The 17178-nt window shown below is 44.2% G+C and overlaps 1 protein-coding gene across 13 annotated transcripts in view; it reads right to left on the bottom strand.

Annotated features, from left to right (window-relative positions):
* The window catches only part of ZBTB20 (zinc finger and BTB domain containing 20), an 876097-nt gene that overhangs the window by 23965 nt on the left and 834954 nt on the right, over positions 1-17178 (bottom strand). For 12 of the 13 annotated variants that reach the window (XM_075593654.1, XM_075593664.1, XM_075593657.1 and 9 more), the window contains 2 exons: positions 7874-7958; positions 2763-4361 (listed from right to left, as the gene is read on the bottom strand). In XM_075593654.1, the coding sequence (XP_075449769.1) occupies positions 2763-4361; positions 7874-7892 (1618 nt within the window). In that variant the 5' untranslated portion in view covers positions 7893-7958. The remainder of the gene's footprint in view (positions 1-2762; positions 4362-7873; positions 7959-17178) is intronic. The other variant, XM_075593666.1, reaches the window with a different exon arrangement.

The raw sequence follows: 17178 nt of genomic DNA, 5'->3' as shown, positions 1-17178 counted from the left end.
GTTAATGCTCCATAGTTGCACCGGTACAGTAGATGTACTGTACATTGTATTGCAAATTTCATTACCCCACATTAACAATAATAATCTGGGGAGATGTAATAAACGTTTAAAGTCAGACTATTCCCTAAAACGTGACATTGTTATTTTACTTTTATAAAAGTGTATCAAAGCTATCTCAATGCATTCTTCTATTTTTCGTCTGACTAGGAATTTATGACGGGCTTGGGAGGGGAAAAAAAAACAGATTTTGAAGTTGCAACTTTAGGCTAAGAGTAGGCTACCAGCTTCCTACTCAGAGATAAAATCTCGTACTCACAGATACACTGGAGATATTTTTTGACAATACATTTTTTTTGTTAAATTAAATAGGGGGTATTTATGTGCTACAGTATCAATCATTTGTAATACTTTTTCTTCACCGTCTCTCCAAAACTATAATTTCTCATTTTCAAGCCCTATTATCCTCCCTTCACTACAAGTATACAGTATGAAGAGTGTAACAGCAGCGCAGGAAAAACATGGCACTGTAGGAACAAGTATAAGATTCAACATGTACACCAGGGCCCTTCAACAAGCTCTCCAAATCGGCCAGACCAGAAAACGTTTAGGAGTAGACGGGCCATAAGCTTTTTGTAATATAATTGTACATACAGGAAAGACTTGAAAATTATAATATTTCAACATTGTGCCATTGTGTATAACATACTGTATGTACCATACCTACTTACATGACCGGAATTTACAAGTGAGTTTTAGTGTGAAAGATTGCACTGGGCTCCTGCACATGTCATACTAGCTGCTTAGACAGCTGAGGGTCCAAGGGCCACACCATGGCCCTTCATGGGCCACAAGCTGAAGAGCCCTGATGCACACCATTAAAAAAAGGTATTCAAGTGGTCTAGTGAAGAAATGTCACTGATAGACTAGTACAGGTATATGGATATCTTTCATTAAAGAACTACACAAATGCTTTGGATAGACACAAGGAATTTCTAAGGTGTTAACACAATAAAGTGTGATAGTTTCGCATTTGGCGACTCCATGCTATAGTGCTCCATGAATTAATGAATAACCCCCTCCGTTGAGGAAAGATCCATAGAACAAGTGTTGTGTTAGGCATTAAAGTGCACAAAGACAAATGGTACTGTATTTACAGACTGTCAATATTTTTGTTTCTAGGTTAGTGCAAGTTCCCACTGACCTGTATAGTTTTCCTTTTTAAAGCAGCAATTGCACCATTAAAAAAAAAAAAAACCTAATAATAATAATAATTTGTGCTATTACTAGTTCTGAGAGCCCCCTGGATCCCAATTATTTTTGCCATTTTATGGGCCAGTAAAATGAAAGATGTCATCCAAGGTCAACCAGTAGGACGCTGCTACGCCATGCACTGATGACATTACAGCTTCCTATGGGCCTACGGAAGTGAGGTCTGGACAGCAGACAAGGGACCAGAAACACTGGCAAATAAAAAGGTCCTTATCTCAGGAACTTGGGCGTCCCCGTATATAAAAAAAAAAACAGTGTGGTTTAGCACATTTCCCTCTTCCCAGATGTCTACGAAAGTGTTCTTCTCTTCACATTAGCAAAGAGTCCTCATTTGACATTTCTTCTTCTTCTAACCAAGTTACCATTTTTTTTTACTCCACAAATCTATCTATCAAATGGGGCAAGTTGAAATTTGAACTCCCTGAAGGACATAATTGTGGTACAGATGTCGCTAACCTTGCTGACTCCGGTGTCACTGCGGGGTGGATTAATGCTGGCATTTGAAAGCAATGATTTTCCCCCCTCCCCGCAGTGCATCGCGGCAGAAATGGTCTCTGGTGTCGCAGACTTTTGCTTCAGCGACCACCGCGTCGGGGACAGTGCGCCTTACTAAATCTGTATTCAATCATCCTTTCTTCCTTCTGTAACCCTCGTCCTTCAACATGCCGGATTTCCGTCTGTTCCTCGACTTATCCTATTCTGCAGCCATTACATTTCATTCCTAATGCTGAATGTATACATCGCTCCTTAGGTCAATTGATTTAAACAAAGCCACCATGCTCCCATTCTTCCGCTCTGGTCCAGGTGCAGCCAACTCCAATCCTCAAGGGACACCAGCAGGTTGGGTTTAAAGGATATCCCTGCTTCAGCACAGGTTGCATAATCAGTGGCTCAGTCAACGAATGAGCCACCTGTGTTGAATCAAGGATATGCTTCAAACCAGACCTGTTTGTGGCCCTTGAGGACTAGATTTGGCCACCCCTGCTCCAGTCACTCCTACAGAAATAGGGATTTGTAGAGGCTGTTTTAACCCGCAACCACACCACATAAGACAAAGACTACTTCAGCAACCTGGGGGTAATCTATCCTCACAATTTTGGAGTAAGATTGACACAGGAAGACTGTGTATAACGAATAGCATTAAATGCAGCAAACTATTTCTTCCGTTTGTTACAGGCGCACACAGTAAATGGAGAAGTGTATCAAAATACACCTCCCTTTAAGTTGCTACCTCACCCTTGTTCAGAACGAAACTGTATCTAGCTAACACACTCTACAGCCTCTCTGTGGAGTGTACAAGGCTACCCCCGTCTTCCTTTCTTTGTCTCTGCTTTCTGTCTCGACTCTCTGTGCAACCACCCACTACTAAACGCAAAAAGCATACAAAGTTGTCAAACTTACACAGCATATAATAAATGCTATGGTGTCCTCACACAAAATGCATGGGGCTCAGTTATCCTCTGCAGGTGGAAATCTGGTCTTTCTTTACTCACCTGTATGTACAAACATGTGCTTCACATAGTTCTGTTTGGCGGTGAAAGTTTTGTTACAGAGGGTGCATTCATAAGGCTTTTTTTCTCCTTGTCCACTTGCTGTGCCTCCTTGGGTAGCCAGGGACTGTGTGCTGGGCATTTGGGTAGAAAATGTGGACATTCCAGCTGAGGGAACTGTCACAAACTGGGTCTGGTGACCAGCTAAAGGTTGGGGCAGACTGAAAAGAAAAGGCTTAGGCCCACTCCCTGCTGCCTGTGTTGTAAAAAGGGTAGGAAGGTAGGTGTTGCCAGCTGTGCCAATGACTTGTGTGTTACTGGTCAGGGTTAGCGGCATTCTCAGATTGCTGGTGAGTGTTTCTGTCTGGCGTAGGTAGAGCTGGGTGGTTGGCAAAGCTTGAGCAATGGACTGAGTGACAGAAGTTTGCAGGACTCCCTTTCCGGTGCTATTGTTAACACTGAGCACTGTACTGTCCATATCAATGGTGTTGCTCCTCTCTGGGGAGGAAGAGCTGGTATCTAAGTGCTGTTGATTCTGGTTTTCGGTGCATTCGGTGGGCAGGTCATTGGACTCCGCTTGGGAAGGCTCCTGCTGACCTTCTCGGCTGATAACGGGCATGTACTGTTGCTCCACGGAGTCGGGCTCTGTGCCAATTGATGAGCTAACTCCAGAGTCAAAGCTCTCCCCTTTAGGTTCGCTTTCTGTGCCTTCAGCTTGATCAGTGTCTTCAGTGCACTCTTCCGACTCATTCCGTTCTAGGCCCTGCGACCTCTGTTGGCCGTAGTAGTCATAGTCATCGTCTACCTCTTGCTTAATGTGTATGTTTCCCATCAGGGTCTGAATGCGGACCGGGCGTGGCTGCTTGCGGCAGTGGGTGGTCTCTGGAGTGGTAGTGAGGTACCTTTCCATTCGCTGGGAGCGCTGGTGAATTCGGGTGATCCAGCTGGGGTCCTCCATGTGATGTTGCCTGGGTAATCCTAAGGCGGTCTCATGGTGGCTTACAAGGGCTCCACTGTAGAAGGAACGTTCCCCGCTGCCATTCTGCATGGAACATGTGTACAAAGCAGAGTAGATCCTGTCTACACTGTGCTGACGGTGGCTCTGTAGGTAACCAGATTCCGTGTCACTGCTCTGCCCGGAGGTGCCCGATTCTGGAGTTCCCCTGGGCGTCTCCTGGCCAGAGTCCTGTATCAGGGGATACACCCCTCCCACGTTTTGCGAGACAATCCGCGTGCACTCATCGATGACCGTCTTGATCTGCAGGATACTAGCAGCTGTCAGTATCTGCAGTGCCTCCGACTGGGAGACCCGCAGCACCCCGCTGTACATGAAGTCAATCAGCTTCTGTACTGCGTGGACAGACACCACAGAGGGTATCTCAATATCGCTGTATCCTAGCAGCAGCTTGTCCTGGAAAAATGGACTGCCAGCGGCCAGCACGCAGCGGTGGGCCCGCAGCATGCTTCCGTGGATTCGCACCGTCACGTCACAGAAGTGGCCACGGTTGCGCTGCTCGTTGAGGGTCTCGAGCACGGAATTGCTGAAGTTGTGAAGGTTGATGCTGTGAATGCGCTCTGTCATCCCCTTGCAACTGATGTCACCTGCGATACAAAAAAAAGTCAGTTAAAATCAGTCGGCCACCCTTAAGAGTTTTTTTATATATATGCAGTTACTACAGTACATGGGTTTTAACGTCTTCAGAGGTCCATTCAGCAGATGTTTCCTAGTGCTTGTACATACAGCTCAACCCCCTTATAACGCTGTGCTTGGGGTCCAAAGAACCACATCGCGCTATAAGCGAATCGCGTTAGAAATAATGTAGTATTGTATGCATTGTACAACAAAGTATTTAAGACACTAATAATCGTGTTGTAAAGTATTCATTAATACGAAAATTGGGAGCCACGCTTGCATCGCGTTATAAGCAGATTTGCGTTGTAACAGATCGTGTTATAACGGGGTTGAGCTGTATATATCTGAGATAGTACAAGCGGTGATAGAAAGGTAATGGTAAAGACTGCCACTATGGTTTTCAGAATAAACCAACTTCTACCTTCCGTACGCTATTCATAAAGATAGCGTAGACCTTTTAAAATGTTGCCTAATGATCTTTAGATCACAATCCTTTAAAACATGGTGACATTGAATGACAGAACCACAGTCTGTTTATAGCATTTTTGCCACTGCTTGATTGAGACAGTCAAGAGAAACTCTTTCAGATGTTTCCCGGAAGGAACAGATAAGTAAGGATGCAAGGGGTTGCAATGTCCTGCCTGCAAGTGGGAAAACAGTACCTGCCTAAGCAGGTGAAAGGACCCCTATATAACTAGCACTCAAACTAGAGTTATGAAATCAGGGTAAAAAGTAACCTTTATTAACATATGCAATGGTGAGTGAATATCACTCAAAGTGAACACATAACACTAATGGTTAAAAATATATTAAATAGATATTCCACCTCCAAAATGTATCCTATCTTATTGATGGGGATGGAAGGTAGAGGAACTATAAGGCACTGACACCTTGTGTGAATTAGCTTTGATTCCCAGGGTGCCTCAGGGTGGTACTGTATGTACTGTACAGATAAAATACAATACAGAGAAGGTGTGGTATATTAATGTATAATGTCTATGTATACACGTCACACTTCCTTGCCACCTCTGAATAAAATGGTCACTCAAAGATATATCAGTGAGGCTAGGACACCTACAACAGCATATGTGTTGTAAAAGCCCTATGCTGGTAGGTGATGATGCTAAAACCTTGTATAAACCAGATATGTTTGTACTAGCCTAATAAAGTGGATTCTAGGGGCTGTTGTGTACCGTGCTTTATAGTGGATCTTTTTAGTGGATCTAACCCGGAAGTCCTGCGTAGGCTGACAGTGGAGGAAGCGCCGGCGCAGCCTGACCCCCCTGCAGCAGTCACTACGCATACAGGTTATCTCTCCCACAACGGACAAAGACTAAGCTCTATTTCCATTGCCTGATTTCTGGGGCTTGATTGTAAGTTCCCACTGCATCCGTGTGCCTCCTGATGTCCTTTTACTTAACCTTTTTTATCATTTTCTACATTTGTGTGGCCATTCTTGATTTCAACCACTGTGTCATGTGTACACCTGATCATATTCCAGCTTCTTACCCCATAGGACTATAGCAGTGGCTATCTGGTTACATTTTGTTTTTATCCACTGTGTATGTCCCCATTCCCAGTTGGAATATTTCTTTACCCTACAGGATTGCACTATCATTTGTGTTATTGTTTTTTCTCCTCATATGTCCATCCTGGTGTCTGCGCTCCCTGACTTCTGGACATTGCAACTATATAAGGATCCATAAAGAAGATCCATTGAAGGTTGAGCTGCAAACTGGCACTGGTTGTATATCATTTCATTCTATATTTTGCATTCACTATACTGTATTATTTCCTCCTATCTGAAACACTCGCAGGAGTGCCTGGTGATTTTTGTGTCTTAGTTAATATAAATAACAGGTCATGGGAATAAGTGCTACAGGCATAAAAGTAACATTAAGGAAGAGGAGTCCCTGCTCTGAGGAGCTTACAGTCTAATTGGTAATTGGTACCCATCCCCTGTAAACCTCCCTTCTCTCTCCCTTTCTCCAGTGCCCTTTGGAATGCACGCTACACGTTTAACAAATTCCTCTCTCTGCATGAATTTTTTTCTCTCCCTCTCTGCTTCTTTTTGCTATAACCGAGACATGGCCCAGTCAGTCTGACTCTGCACTGGAAACTGCCCTCTCTTATGGTGGCCTTTCTTTCTCCCACACATAGCGCCCTGATGGCAAAGGTAGAGGTGTGGGGCTTCACTCATCAATCTGCCGTTACCGTACGCTTCTTATGCCTCCCTCTTTCTTTTCCTTTGAGTCTTACACAGTTCATCTTTTTTCTCCTCTCCCTCTCGAGGTAGTGGTCATCTATCACTCACCTTCCTATACTCATGCCCCTTCTGTCTTTCTCTCTGATGTTGAATCCTGGCTCTCCTTCGACTCCCCTTCTCATCCCCTTGGGGACTTCAACTGCCATATTGATGACCTCTCTCTCTTGGGCTTCCCACTTTCTCTCTCTTTCTTTTCTTTTGGTCTTCATCTGCGCTGCAGTCAGCAGCCACAAGGATGTCAACTACCTGGACCTGGTTTTCACAAAAACCTTTTCTCTCTGATGTTTCCATTTCTCCCTCTCCACTCTCTGGCCATCATCTCTTCTTGGTTACTCTCTCTCTCAGACCTCTTCTTCGCCTCCATCTACCCCTCGTTTCTGCAGAGACCTGCGTTCCATGAATCTGCCGGCTCTTAACTCCACTTGCGCTCCTCTCTCTCTTTTCTCTGCTACAGACTCTGACAACCTGCCCTATCCTCCTCTTTTGATCAACATGCCCCTCTATCCCTCTGCCGTTGTCACTATTCTAATCCCAGACCTTGCCTAAATTGGCATACATGAATACTCTGCTCCTGCACTTGCTCCTCTCAACAACTCTGAACGAAATCTCATAATCTTGCAGACTTCCTTCACTGCAAATGTGTCCTATCGTGTTTCAACTCTGCCCTCTCGCAGACAAAACAAACCTACATTTCCTCACAAATCAACCCTTGCAAGTCCTACTCACACACCTCTTATGTATCGCTGTATGACTCTCTACTCAGACCATCATCTGTTACCTGTTTTCCTTCTTCCACTTCATTTCAGGACTTTGCCAACTACTTCAAGACAAAGGTGGATTTCGTTTATCCCCTTTACATCCTCCTCATATTCTACATCTCTTCCAAACTCTCCTCTTGGCTTCCTTGACTCTTTTTACTCTGTGACATAGGAGCAAGTGTCACTGCTGATCTCCTCTCGCTCTACCACATGCCCACTTGACCCCATTCCCTCCCATCTCCTCAAACCCATTGCTCCCACTCTAATCCCTACACTAACACATATTTTCAACTCCTCCCTCTGCTCCGGCACCTTTCTCGCCTCCTTCAAGCATGCAATAGTTATACGTCTACTCAAAACCAGCAAGGTTGCCCTACTTGTCTCTTTATCGCCCTGTCTCCCTCCTGCCTTTTGCTTCTAAACTCCTTGTATTCTCTCACTTGTTCCATTTTCTTACCTCCTATTCTGTCCTTCATCCTCTACAATCTGTCTTCCTGATTGCGAACTCCACCGAAACAGCCCTCACGTAAATAACTAATGACCTAAATGATGCCAAAGACAAAGATCATTACAACTTGCTTATATTACTCAACCGCTCTGCAGCCATTGATACTGTGGACATCTCTTTCCATTCTCCATACTCTTGGTATCTGTAAGAGAGTAATCCTGGATTACCTCTGACCTCACCCATCATACTTTCAGTGCCTTGTTTGTTAACACTCCTTTGTCAATTTCTCTGTGGATGTACCCCAGGGGTCCCACTCTCTCTACGTGACCTTATCACATCTCTTGGGTTCAAATATCACCTCTATGCTGATAACACACACATTTACCTTTCAACCCCTGACCTTACATCTGCTTTACAGATCAAAGTCTCTGAATGTCTCTCCGCTACAGTATATCATCTTGGATGGCCCTCTGCCGACTCAAACTGAACACATCAAAAAAGCTCAAAATACTTCCCCCCAAGCCTGGCCCTTGCACCCCTTTCTCCATTACTATTTGAAGCACTATCATACACCTAGTATCACAAATATGCTGCCTACTGTATGTGTCGCATTCGACTCCTCCTTCACATTTTCATCTCATATTCACAATGTTGCTAAAACCTGTCGATTTTTCCTCCATAACATTGCAAAGATACACCCTTTCCTCTGTTGTTCTACTGCTAAACATATGCCTCATTCTCTCCCATCTTGACTATTGTCTGGCCTTCAGATTCTTACCTCCCTGCCCTCCAAATCTATCCTAAACACTGCTGCCAGAATCACTTCACTCTCTCCTAAATCTGTCTCAGCGTCTCCCCTGCTGAAATCCCTCTCCTGACTTCCTATTAAATCCCATATTACTTACTAAATTCTTCCCCTCACTTTTAAGGCTATACACTCTGCCCTTCCTTACATCTCAGCCCTAATTTCTCGCTATACACCTGCCCACCTCTTGCACTTGTCCTCTACGATATCTTTTGTCTACCCCTTTTGTTTCTAAAGCTCTCTCCCACCTAAAACCTTTCTCACGCACTGCCCCACACCTCTGGAATACCCTTCCCCTCAATAGTCCACTGGCACCCTCTCGCTACGCCTTTAAGGCCCATCTTAAAACACACCTCTTTAACAAAGCATATGAGTAGCTCCTTTGGCTAGTACTATACATCTCATATGCATTTAGCTTGACCCCTTGCAAACGCACTAACCAGAACACACTCCTACTGTCTCTTACCAATTAGATAGTAAGCACTTAGAGGGCAGGTACGTCTACTCCTTAATGTTTTCTTTTATGTCTACAGCGCATATCCCTATTATGTCTCCTATTATTATGCCACATGTATTACTGCTGTAAAGTGCTATCTATATACATGGATGGTGTTATACAAATAAAGATACACCAGAATTGGTAATATGGTTAATAAAAAAAACTTTGGTATAAGGAAGATTCATTAAAAAATAAATAAAACTCGTTAACTAAAATTGCTGAGTATCCTAAATACAGATGCTTGAAAGTTCTGGTGCAGCACGTATTTACAGGGTTAGATAATACTAGGCAGAGATGAGACGTTTCCATTACTATGATGTTGGGGCTGGTACACAAGGATGGAGAAGTGGCTGAAGGAAGTAAAGCCGCTTAACAAGAGTCTGGAAACGAGCAGGATCTTGGGACTGTTATTGCAACTTCCAGCGCTCTCTCTTGCGTGTGAAAAAGCGCGTTAGCCAGGCCCTCCTCTCATACGTATCTGGTTAAAAAAACAATGGCAGCGTCTCTCGCTGGTGCATTGTGTAGGTTCCGCTGCAGGGCCAGGAGATGCAAGAACAGTTGATACATTTGTGGATACATTATCCAGAGGACATAGACAGAAAGAGGACATTGGTCAAAGGGGTAACTAAACTATAAAATTTTCCTCTAAAGATTCAGACACAAGGCCAACTTCTTATTTACTGTACTCTTAGAGAATTTGATAGGACACCGTCAAGGAATATTTTCTATACAGACTTCCACCACCACCAAAACTTCCTGGCTAGGTACGTTATATATGGTCAATAAAACAAAACAAGTTGGATAACTGTGGTGTAAGGGAACAACAGGACTGGTAACATTAACACAATCACTCCTAAACTGGGTATATCCCTGCTGAAAATGGACTCGTAGCTATTTAATTTAATAGACCATGGGTGAAGCTATAAATCCAACAGAAAAGGAATAAGGATAAAAGAGAAGCAAACTCATACAGTAACACGGAAGCAGTCACTTTGAATTATTGTCTTATGATTATTTTCTTTGCAGTCTGTGTTAGAGAGACGTGCACCCAGAGAGACACAAGACCCAGAAGATTAACTGTTCCCAGGAGCTCACGTCTTAAAATTAGAGAGGTACCTAAATACTGTCTCATTCCACCGACTCCCTGGTGATACGTCAAATATCAGGGCTAACATTGAATTATTTTGTGGGGGCAGCAGGGGGTAGAATGCACATAAAACCTGCTTATCTTTAATTAAAATAAATCTTTCTGTGAGATAAACATCTTGGCGTTACTAAAAATATACATTTTAAAAGGAATATCTTCAAACCTTGGAATAGTAGAGTTGCTAAATTACTTGCAGTATGCCTCCTTAGGATAGCTTGTATGGATAATTAGAGGGTGGCCATTGAGGTGAATCTGCTATACCTGTATTAGTTTTATTGTTTGCTTATAGTATTAAGCATTGTTAAAAGTAAAGCATACAGGTATGGTCTCAACAGGTGAGGAAAACAAATTCTCACCTTGTAAGAATATAGAGCCAGAATAGCAATGATTGTAGGATATAACATTTAGAGACTCATTACAGTGATTAAAGGTCAAAGTTATTTTGCATATGCAAAGATACACAATGTAAATGTTGTAGGTCTTTGCTTGTCAGGTTTGAAGACCCTTGGTGTCTGGAAAATAAACTCGACGTACTTCAACCAATACCCAATTCTGGAGAGGATGTTCTCCAACTGAGACTTGGAGGATTTAACCCTTTCTGCCCACAGCATTGAAGGACCTTAACATTTTTTCATTTTGTCTGTGAAGTTGCCAATTCTTCCAAGCACTGGTCTGGGCCTCTTGGTATGACCTTGCTTGAGAAGACCTGCTTTGCGGGGTCTGTCCAGCGCCATTGGGATATACGCATCCAACAGCCCTAGGTTTTCTGTTAAGCATTTTGAGCAAAAAAACTCTAGCAGCTGATTTTGTTTTATGGACTCTGGAACTCCAATTAGTCTGATGTTGTTCCTTCTTGAACAATTTTCCAAATTGTCTAATTTGTTTTCCAAGGAACTATTCTTATTTTCCAGGGAGATTCTACGTGTGCATGAAGGGCGTTATTGTCATCTTCTACATTACTCGGCCTTTATTCCCCTGCTCTGATCTTTTTCTCTGAGAGGCGAGTTCACCCTTGATATCTTCAATAGACTTGTGTAGCTTGTAATTAACCTTGGAATCTTAGAGAGCTTGTTTCTCCTTCAAGATCCTCGGCAGTGCAGGGATCACCTTGGACGGGACTTTCCTGCGCTCACTTCTCCCTTGCCCCTGAGTCTTTGGCTCCATGGTTTTTTAGCTTTTGGAGAGGAATTGTTCAATAAACCATTAGAGTCAACCTTCAACAGCTCTTTGTCAAGGTGTTAAAGCGAAATTAGCCATTTTTTTTGCCGAGAACCAAGGATTCTCAGAAAACCAGCATGGAGCTCTCACATATAAGTCTTACTGTACCTCTCTGGCGCCATACCAGATGTCTTTGTAACGGTTCTATTAAAAATATGTTTAAATTGCAAACTAAGCTGGTCGCCTAATGTAATGCCTACCTATGCTTGAAAAGCCAGGTATAAAATGCATGGCGCCCCTTTCCAACGCAGAATGGGTAAACCACCCAATTATAGTGTAAACATTATTGAAATGCATAAACATATCACAAGGGGGCAGCAGTTTCCTAGTTTTGTGCGTCAGCTCATTCGAATTTAGGGAGAACCAAAACACTGGTTCTGAGTGATGCATGGATGATCTCTGTGGCAGTGAAACTAGGTAGGTAAGACAGGTAAATTATCAAAAACAGTAAACATACTGAACAGTAAAGATACTATGACTGATACTGGGCAGTAACAATTGACATATGCTGTTTGGACTTTACGTACAATGTGGTTTTAGTGCGTCACCTTTTATTCATTTTACTTTCGCCCACTTCTCCTCATGTAGGATTATTTGTTTGAGTTGGATGTTATTTTAACTGAGAGAATATTGTTAGATTTGATTTAGTACAGGCATACCCCGCTTTAAGTACACTCACTTTAAGTACACTCGCCAGTAAGTACATATCGCCCAATAGGCAAACGGCAGCTCACGCATGTGCCTGTCAGCACGTCCTGAACAGCAATACCGGCTCCCTACCTGTACCAAAGCTGTGCGCAAGCGGGGAGACTATAGAGCCTGTTACAAATGCGTTATTTACATCAGTTATGCACGTATATGATGATTGCAGTACAGTACATGCATCGATAAGTGGAAAAGGGTAGTGCTTCACTTTAAGTACATTTTCGCTTTACATACATGCTCTGGTCCCATTGCGTACGTTAATGCGGGGTATGCCTGTATATATAGTTTTGCTGAGGATCTGACAGTGCTGAGCGCAGGGCTTAACCCGCTTTCCAGAGCACATATATAGATTCCCCTGTAAGCGCCATCACCCGACAGGCCTCCGATTTTAGCTACATGACGAGGAAATGAGTGGGTGATCTTGGCCGCGTTGGCTATTTGTCCTTTCCTCTGACCCGGGATAATCTGTACGTGTTTCTTCATTAGAAGCTAGAACCAGGTCATCGTTTAGAAAAAAGGCTGAGCCGATCTGCCGTTTATAAAACCATTCAATTAATATCTGTGTAAAATCCGCTGCATACTAATTCTAATTTACATAATTATGATGTATTAAATTATCACTACATTACCACTCAATCTACACCAAATGAGTACTGTAAAAGGAGTGTTAAAATCGTCTGCCCTGCCCTGCAACTGCTACAGTACGTGCCGCCTGACTCTCTGCTGTTTTAACCGTTTCTTTGCCAGAAAGCTCGGCAGCCCATTACAAATCACGGTTAGGAATCAAGGATGTGATAGGATTAGGGTTGCCGGGTGTCCGGTATTGAACCGGACTGTCCTGTATTTGGATACTCTGTCCAGTAAAAAATGAGAGGTACTGTACTGTAATACTGGACATGTATGTGTCCGGTATTACATCACTGGACATAGTGACCTGACGCACCTTTCACAATTGTGTCCAGTATTTTTGGAGAAGCCACCTGGCACCCCTAGATAGGATAGCCATGGCCTGGGTAATATGTACTGAAAGGTCTGCTAACCTGGATTCTGTGTAGGTTGTGATATCCGTCACTGGAGCAACGTAAACATTATACAAACAAACTTTGTACTTGAACTTTCAATGACATGACATCCAATCTTCAGATGGTTGACCAAGGCACGCTAGGGAACCGAAACGTAGAATCTGTCATGCTGTAAATTATAAGGAGATATACCCCCTTTTCGCAATGTTATGCTTGTGTTGTGTTTTTTCTGCCCAGCGTGGATGGGATTATCCTTACGTTGTGCTCCTTTGATTAGGCGTGCATACTTGAGTCCTTAGGATAGTGTTTATGAATTTATTGGAGTGCTTACTATTTACCTCTACTTATTGATATTTAAAGGAGATACCTACAGTTGTGCCCTGTGTTATTGACAATTCTGGTATCTCAGCAGTAGGATCCCAAAGTCAAGTCCCAAATCTCTCCATGAGTGTGATGGCATTACCATAATTTTCACCAGTTGTCCCCAGTCTTAAGCAGTTGGTGGACTTCCGTTTTGGCTGCCGTAGGCTCTGTGACGGCCCTCGGCCCTAGTGTAGTGACATCATGGCGGCATGTGACGCCGCATTATCATGACAACGCGTAATCATGGCAATGCGTTGTCATGTGACGTCGCCGCGGATATCTCTAATACCTGACCCGTTGGGGGGGTCCTGAAGACTGGAGTTGAGCACCACAGCTCTAGATCCTGATAATCTTTTTATCTTCAATAAAAGGCCATTGCAGGGGAACGCACCCGATACGACATTAACCGCTATTTACTATAAGTCAAGTTAACATCAAATCTGGTGTGTTATCCCGCAATTGACCTTTACACATCACCCACTTAGTGAAATCAGCTTCTTTAGGAAGACTCAATTACACTTAAAGTAACTGTTAACTTATTTGCATCCTGTTAAATATAAATGAATATCCCTTTTCGCAGTCTGCATATCAGCTACTTACAGTATCTTTTATGTGTCTGACTAATGATGGCTTCGTAATTACCATACAAATAACGAACAAACCAGAAACAATGGGTTGCCTCTAATTTTGAGGACTGATAGGGTTATGATTGAAGGACATTGGAAAAAAATTGGAAAACCCTCCAAAATGTTTGTTTGAACCTTTCGGATCAAATAACAATACATTTGTCTGTCAAAGTTTGTAGTATACCTGATGAAATGTCCGTGTGGTCTGGGAAATGGGGGGGTGACAATGCAATTCGTTAAGGATAGGATTCGCCAGCACAAGGCAGCAATATGTAGAAAAGAGGGGGTGGCACCTGTTGCACACCACTTTGTGCAGGCCATAATGTTAGCCAACTGTGATTGCATGTCATTGATGGGGTCCCGAGAATGTGGAGAGGGGGCAACAGATCCCAGTGGCTACTGCGAAATTAGGCAGATTGGATAAAAGTACTGGATACGCTCATCCCAATGGTATGAACAAAGAGTTGGATCTTGGCTGCTTCCTTTAATTTTCTTATAGCACAGACTTTGGGTGTGGTCCCAAGCTGGGTGGGCACCCTGGCATCGGAAGATGCCAGGTGATCCATGGATTAGCCACCACACTGGTCACTCAATGGGTCTGACTAGCAGGAGTCCGGGTCATTCCCTGGAGGAGCTATTTAGAATATTAATATTGTTTTACCATGCCATATATATATCAGTGTGCTTTGCTGTGCAATTTCTCTATTATCTTTCAGATCTACTCCCTTTTCCTCTCAGATTCTCCAGCCGTCTGGTTGACCTGAAACTAGGCAATAGCTGTGATTTGGGTCCTTTCTACTGGGATCCCAAACCTCTATCCCGACCTGATCTGTCTATTTATGACTACGTGTTCATGTTCCTCCAGTTGTGATAAGACTGGTTAATCTCCGGCCACCCTACCCATCATGTGTCAATGTCTACATATCATTTACGGTGTCCAACAAAGTCCTGTTTCCATCAACAGATGGAATCAGATACCGCAGTTTCCTCCTCCAACTTATTAACAGATGAAGAGAATGTTAAAACATAATAGACTGGTCATTAGACTATTGACCAGTGCAAGATGCTTGAGTATGGCACACGTATATGACCCTCACATCAATATTCCCCCAAATTTAGATAGGGTTACTTTGATTTAATAACTAGATATTTAATATGAGGAAATGGAGGCATATAAACGTTGCATTTTGTATTGGTGCTTAATTGGTATTTCTCTCATTGTGCGCTTTTCTTTTCTCTTATTTTCTACTTATGGATATTTCACTGAGATTACATTTATATGGGCCCAGAGAGATTTCTCTGTCCTCAGGTTGCCCAACTGGGTCTGCAAGGAAGTACACAGACTAAACTACAAACAAACTTCCTGGCTACCGGCGACATCGCCTACCATTATTGATATGGGTTACCATGGCAACCCGAGGTCCGGATGAGGCCACCGTAGTCATGTCCACACAGGCTGATGTCATGCAGTTGGCTTCTTAAGGAAACTGCAGGAGCTCCATTCCCCAAGAGTTGCGTGCTGAGGCACACCAGGACGGAGCTGCAGAGGGTGGGGCGGGATCTGAGCTGCAGAGGGTGGTGGTGGGCTTAGCTGCAGAAGGTGGGGCGGGTTCTGAGCTGCAGAGGGTGGGGGCGGGGTTAGCTGCAGAGGGTGGGGGCGGGTTCAGAGCTGCAAAGGGTGGGGGCGGGGTTAGCTGCAGAGGGTGGGGCGGGTTCTGAGCTGCAGAGGGTGGGGGCGGGGTTAGCTGCAGAGGGTGGGGGCGGGCTTAGCTGCAGAGGGTGGGGGCGGGCTTAGCTGCAGAGGGTGGGGGTGGGGTTAGCTGCAGAGGGTGGGGGTGGGGTTAGCTGCAGAGGATGGGGGCGGGGTTAGCTGCAGAGGAGCCCCAGCAGTAAGACCTAGAAGTCATTGAGATCTTCCAGTGTCCAGTGCCAGGGCACAAGATGGCTCCCTCCCCCTCTACTCCACAGTGACAGGTAGGGTCCAGAATGAGGAGAGAGAGTGACAGGCACAGAGAATGGGGAGAGAGACACATACACACAGAATGGAGAGAGTGACAGACAGAGAATGGGGAGACAGACGCACAGATGGAGAGAGTGACAGAGAGAATGGGGAGAGAAAGAGACAGAGAATGGGGAGAGAGACACATACACACAGAATGGAGAGAGTGACAGACAGAGAATGGGGAGAGAGACACATACACACAGAATGGAGAGAGTGACAGACAGAGAATGGGGAGAGAGAGTGAGGCAGAGAATGGGGAGAGAGACACATACACACAGAATGGAGAGAGTGACAGACAGAGAATGGGGAGACAGACGCACAGATGGAGAGAGTGACAGAGAGAATGGGGAGAGAAAGAGACAGAGAATGGGGAGAGAGACACATACACACAGAATGGAGAGAGTGACAGACAGAGAATGGGGAGAGAGACACATACACACAGAATGGAGAGAGTGACAGACAGAGAATGGGGAGAGAGAGTGAGGCAGAGAATGGGGAGAGAGACACATACACACAGAATGGAGAGAGAGACAGACAGAGAATGGGGAGAGAGAATGAGACAGAGAATGGGGAGAGAGACACAGACAAACAGAATGGAGAGAGTGACAGGAAGATAATGGGGAGAGAGACAGACACACAGGTGGAAATAGATACAGATACACAGAATGGAGAGTTTCAGACAGAGAATGGGGAGAGAGAAATACACACAGATGGAGAGAGTGACAGATAGAGAACGGGGAGACAGACACACAGATGGAGAGAGTGACAGACAGAGAATGGGGAGAGAGACACAGAGAATGGGGAGAGAGACACAGAGAATGGGGAGAGAGACACAGAGAATGGAGAGAAACACAGATAATGGGGAGAGACATAGAGAATGGGGAGAGACACAGAGAATGGGGAGAGACACAGAGAATGGGGAGAGAC

This window comes from Ascaphus truei, chromosome 3 (assembly GCF_040206685.1).
Source record: "Ascaphus truei isolate aAscTru1 chromosome 3, aAscTru1.hap1, whole genome shotgun sequence".
NCBI classification, from domain to species: domain Eukaryota; kingdom Metazoa; phylum Chordata; class Amphibia; order Anura; family Ascaphidae; genus Ascaphus; species Ascaphus truei.
This window is presented reverse-complemented; position numbering and strand designations above follow the sequence as displayed.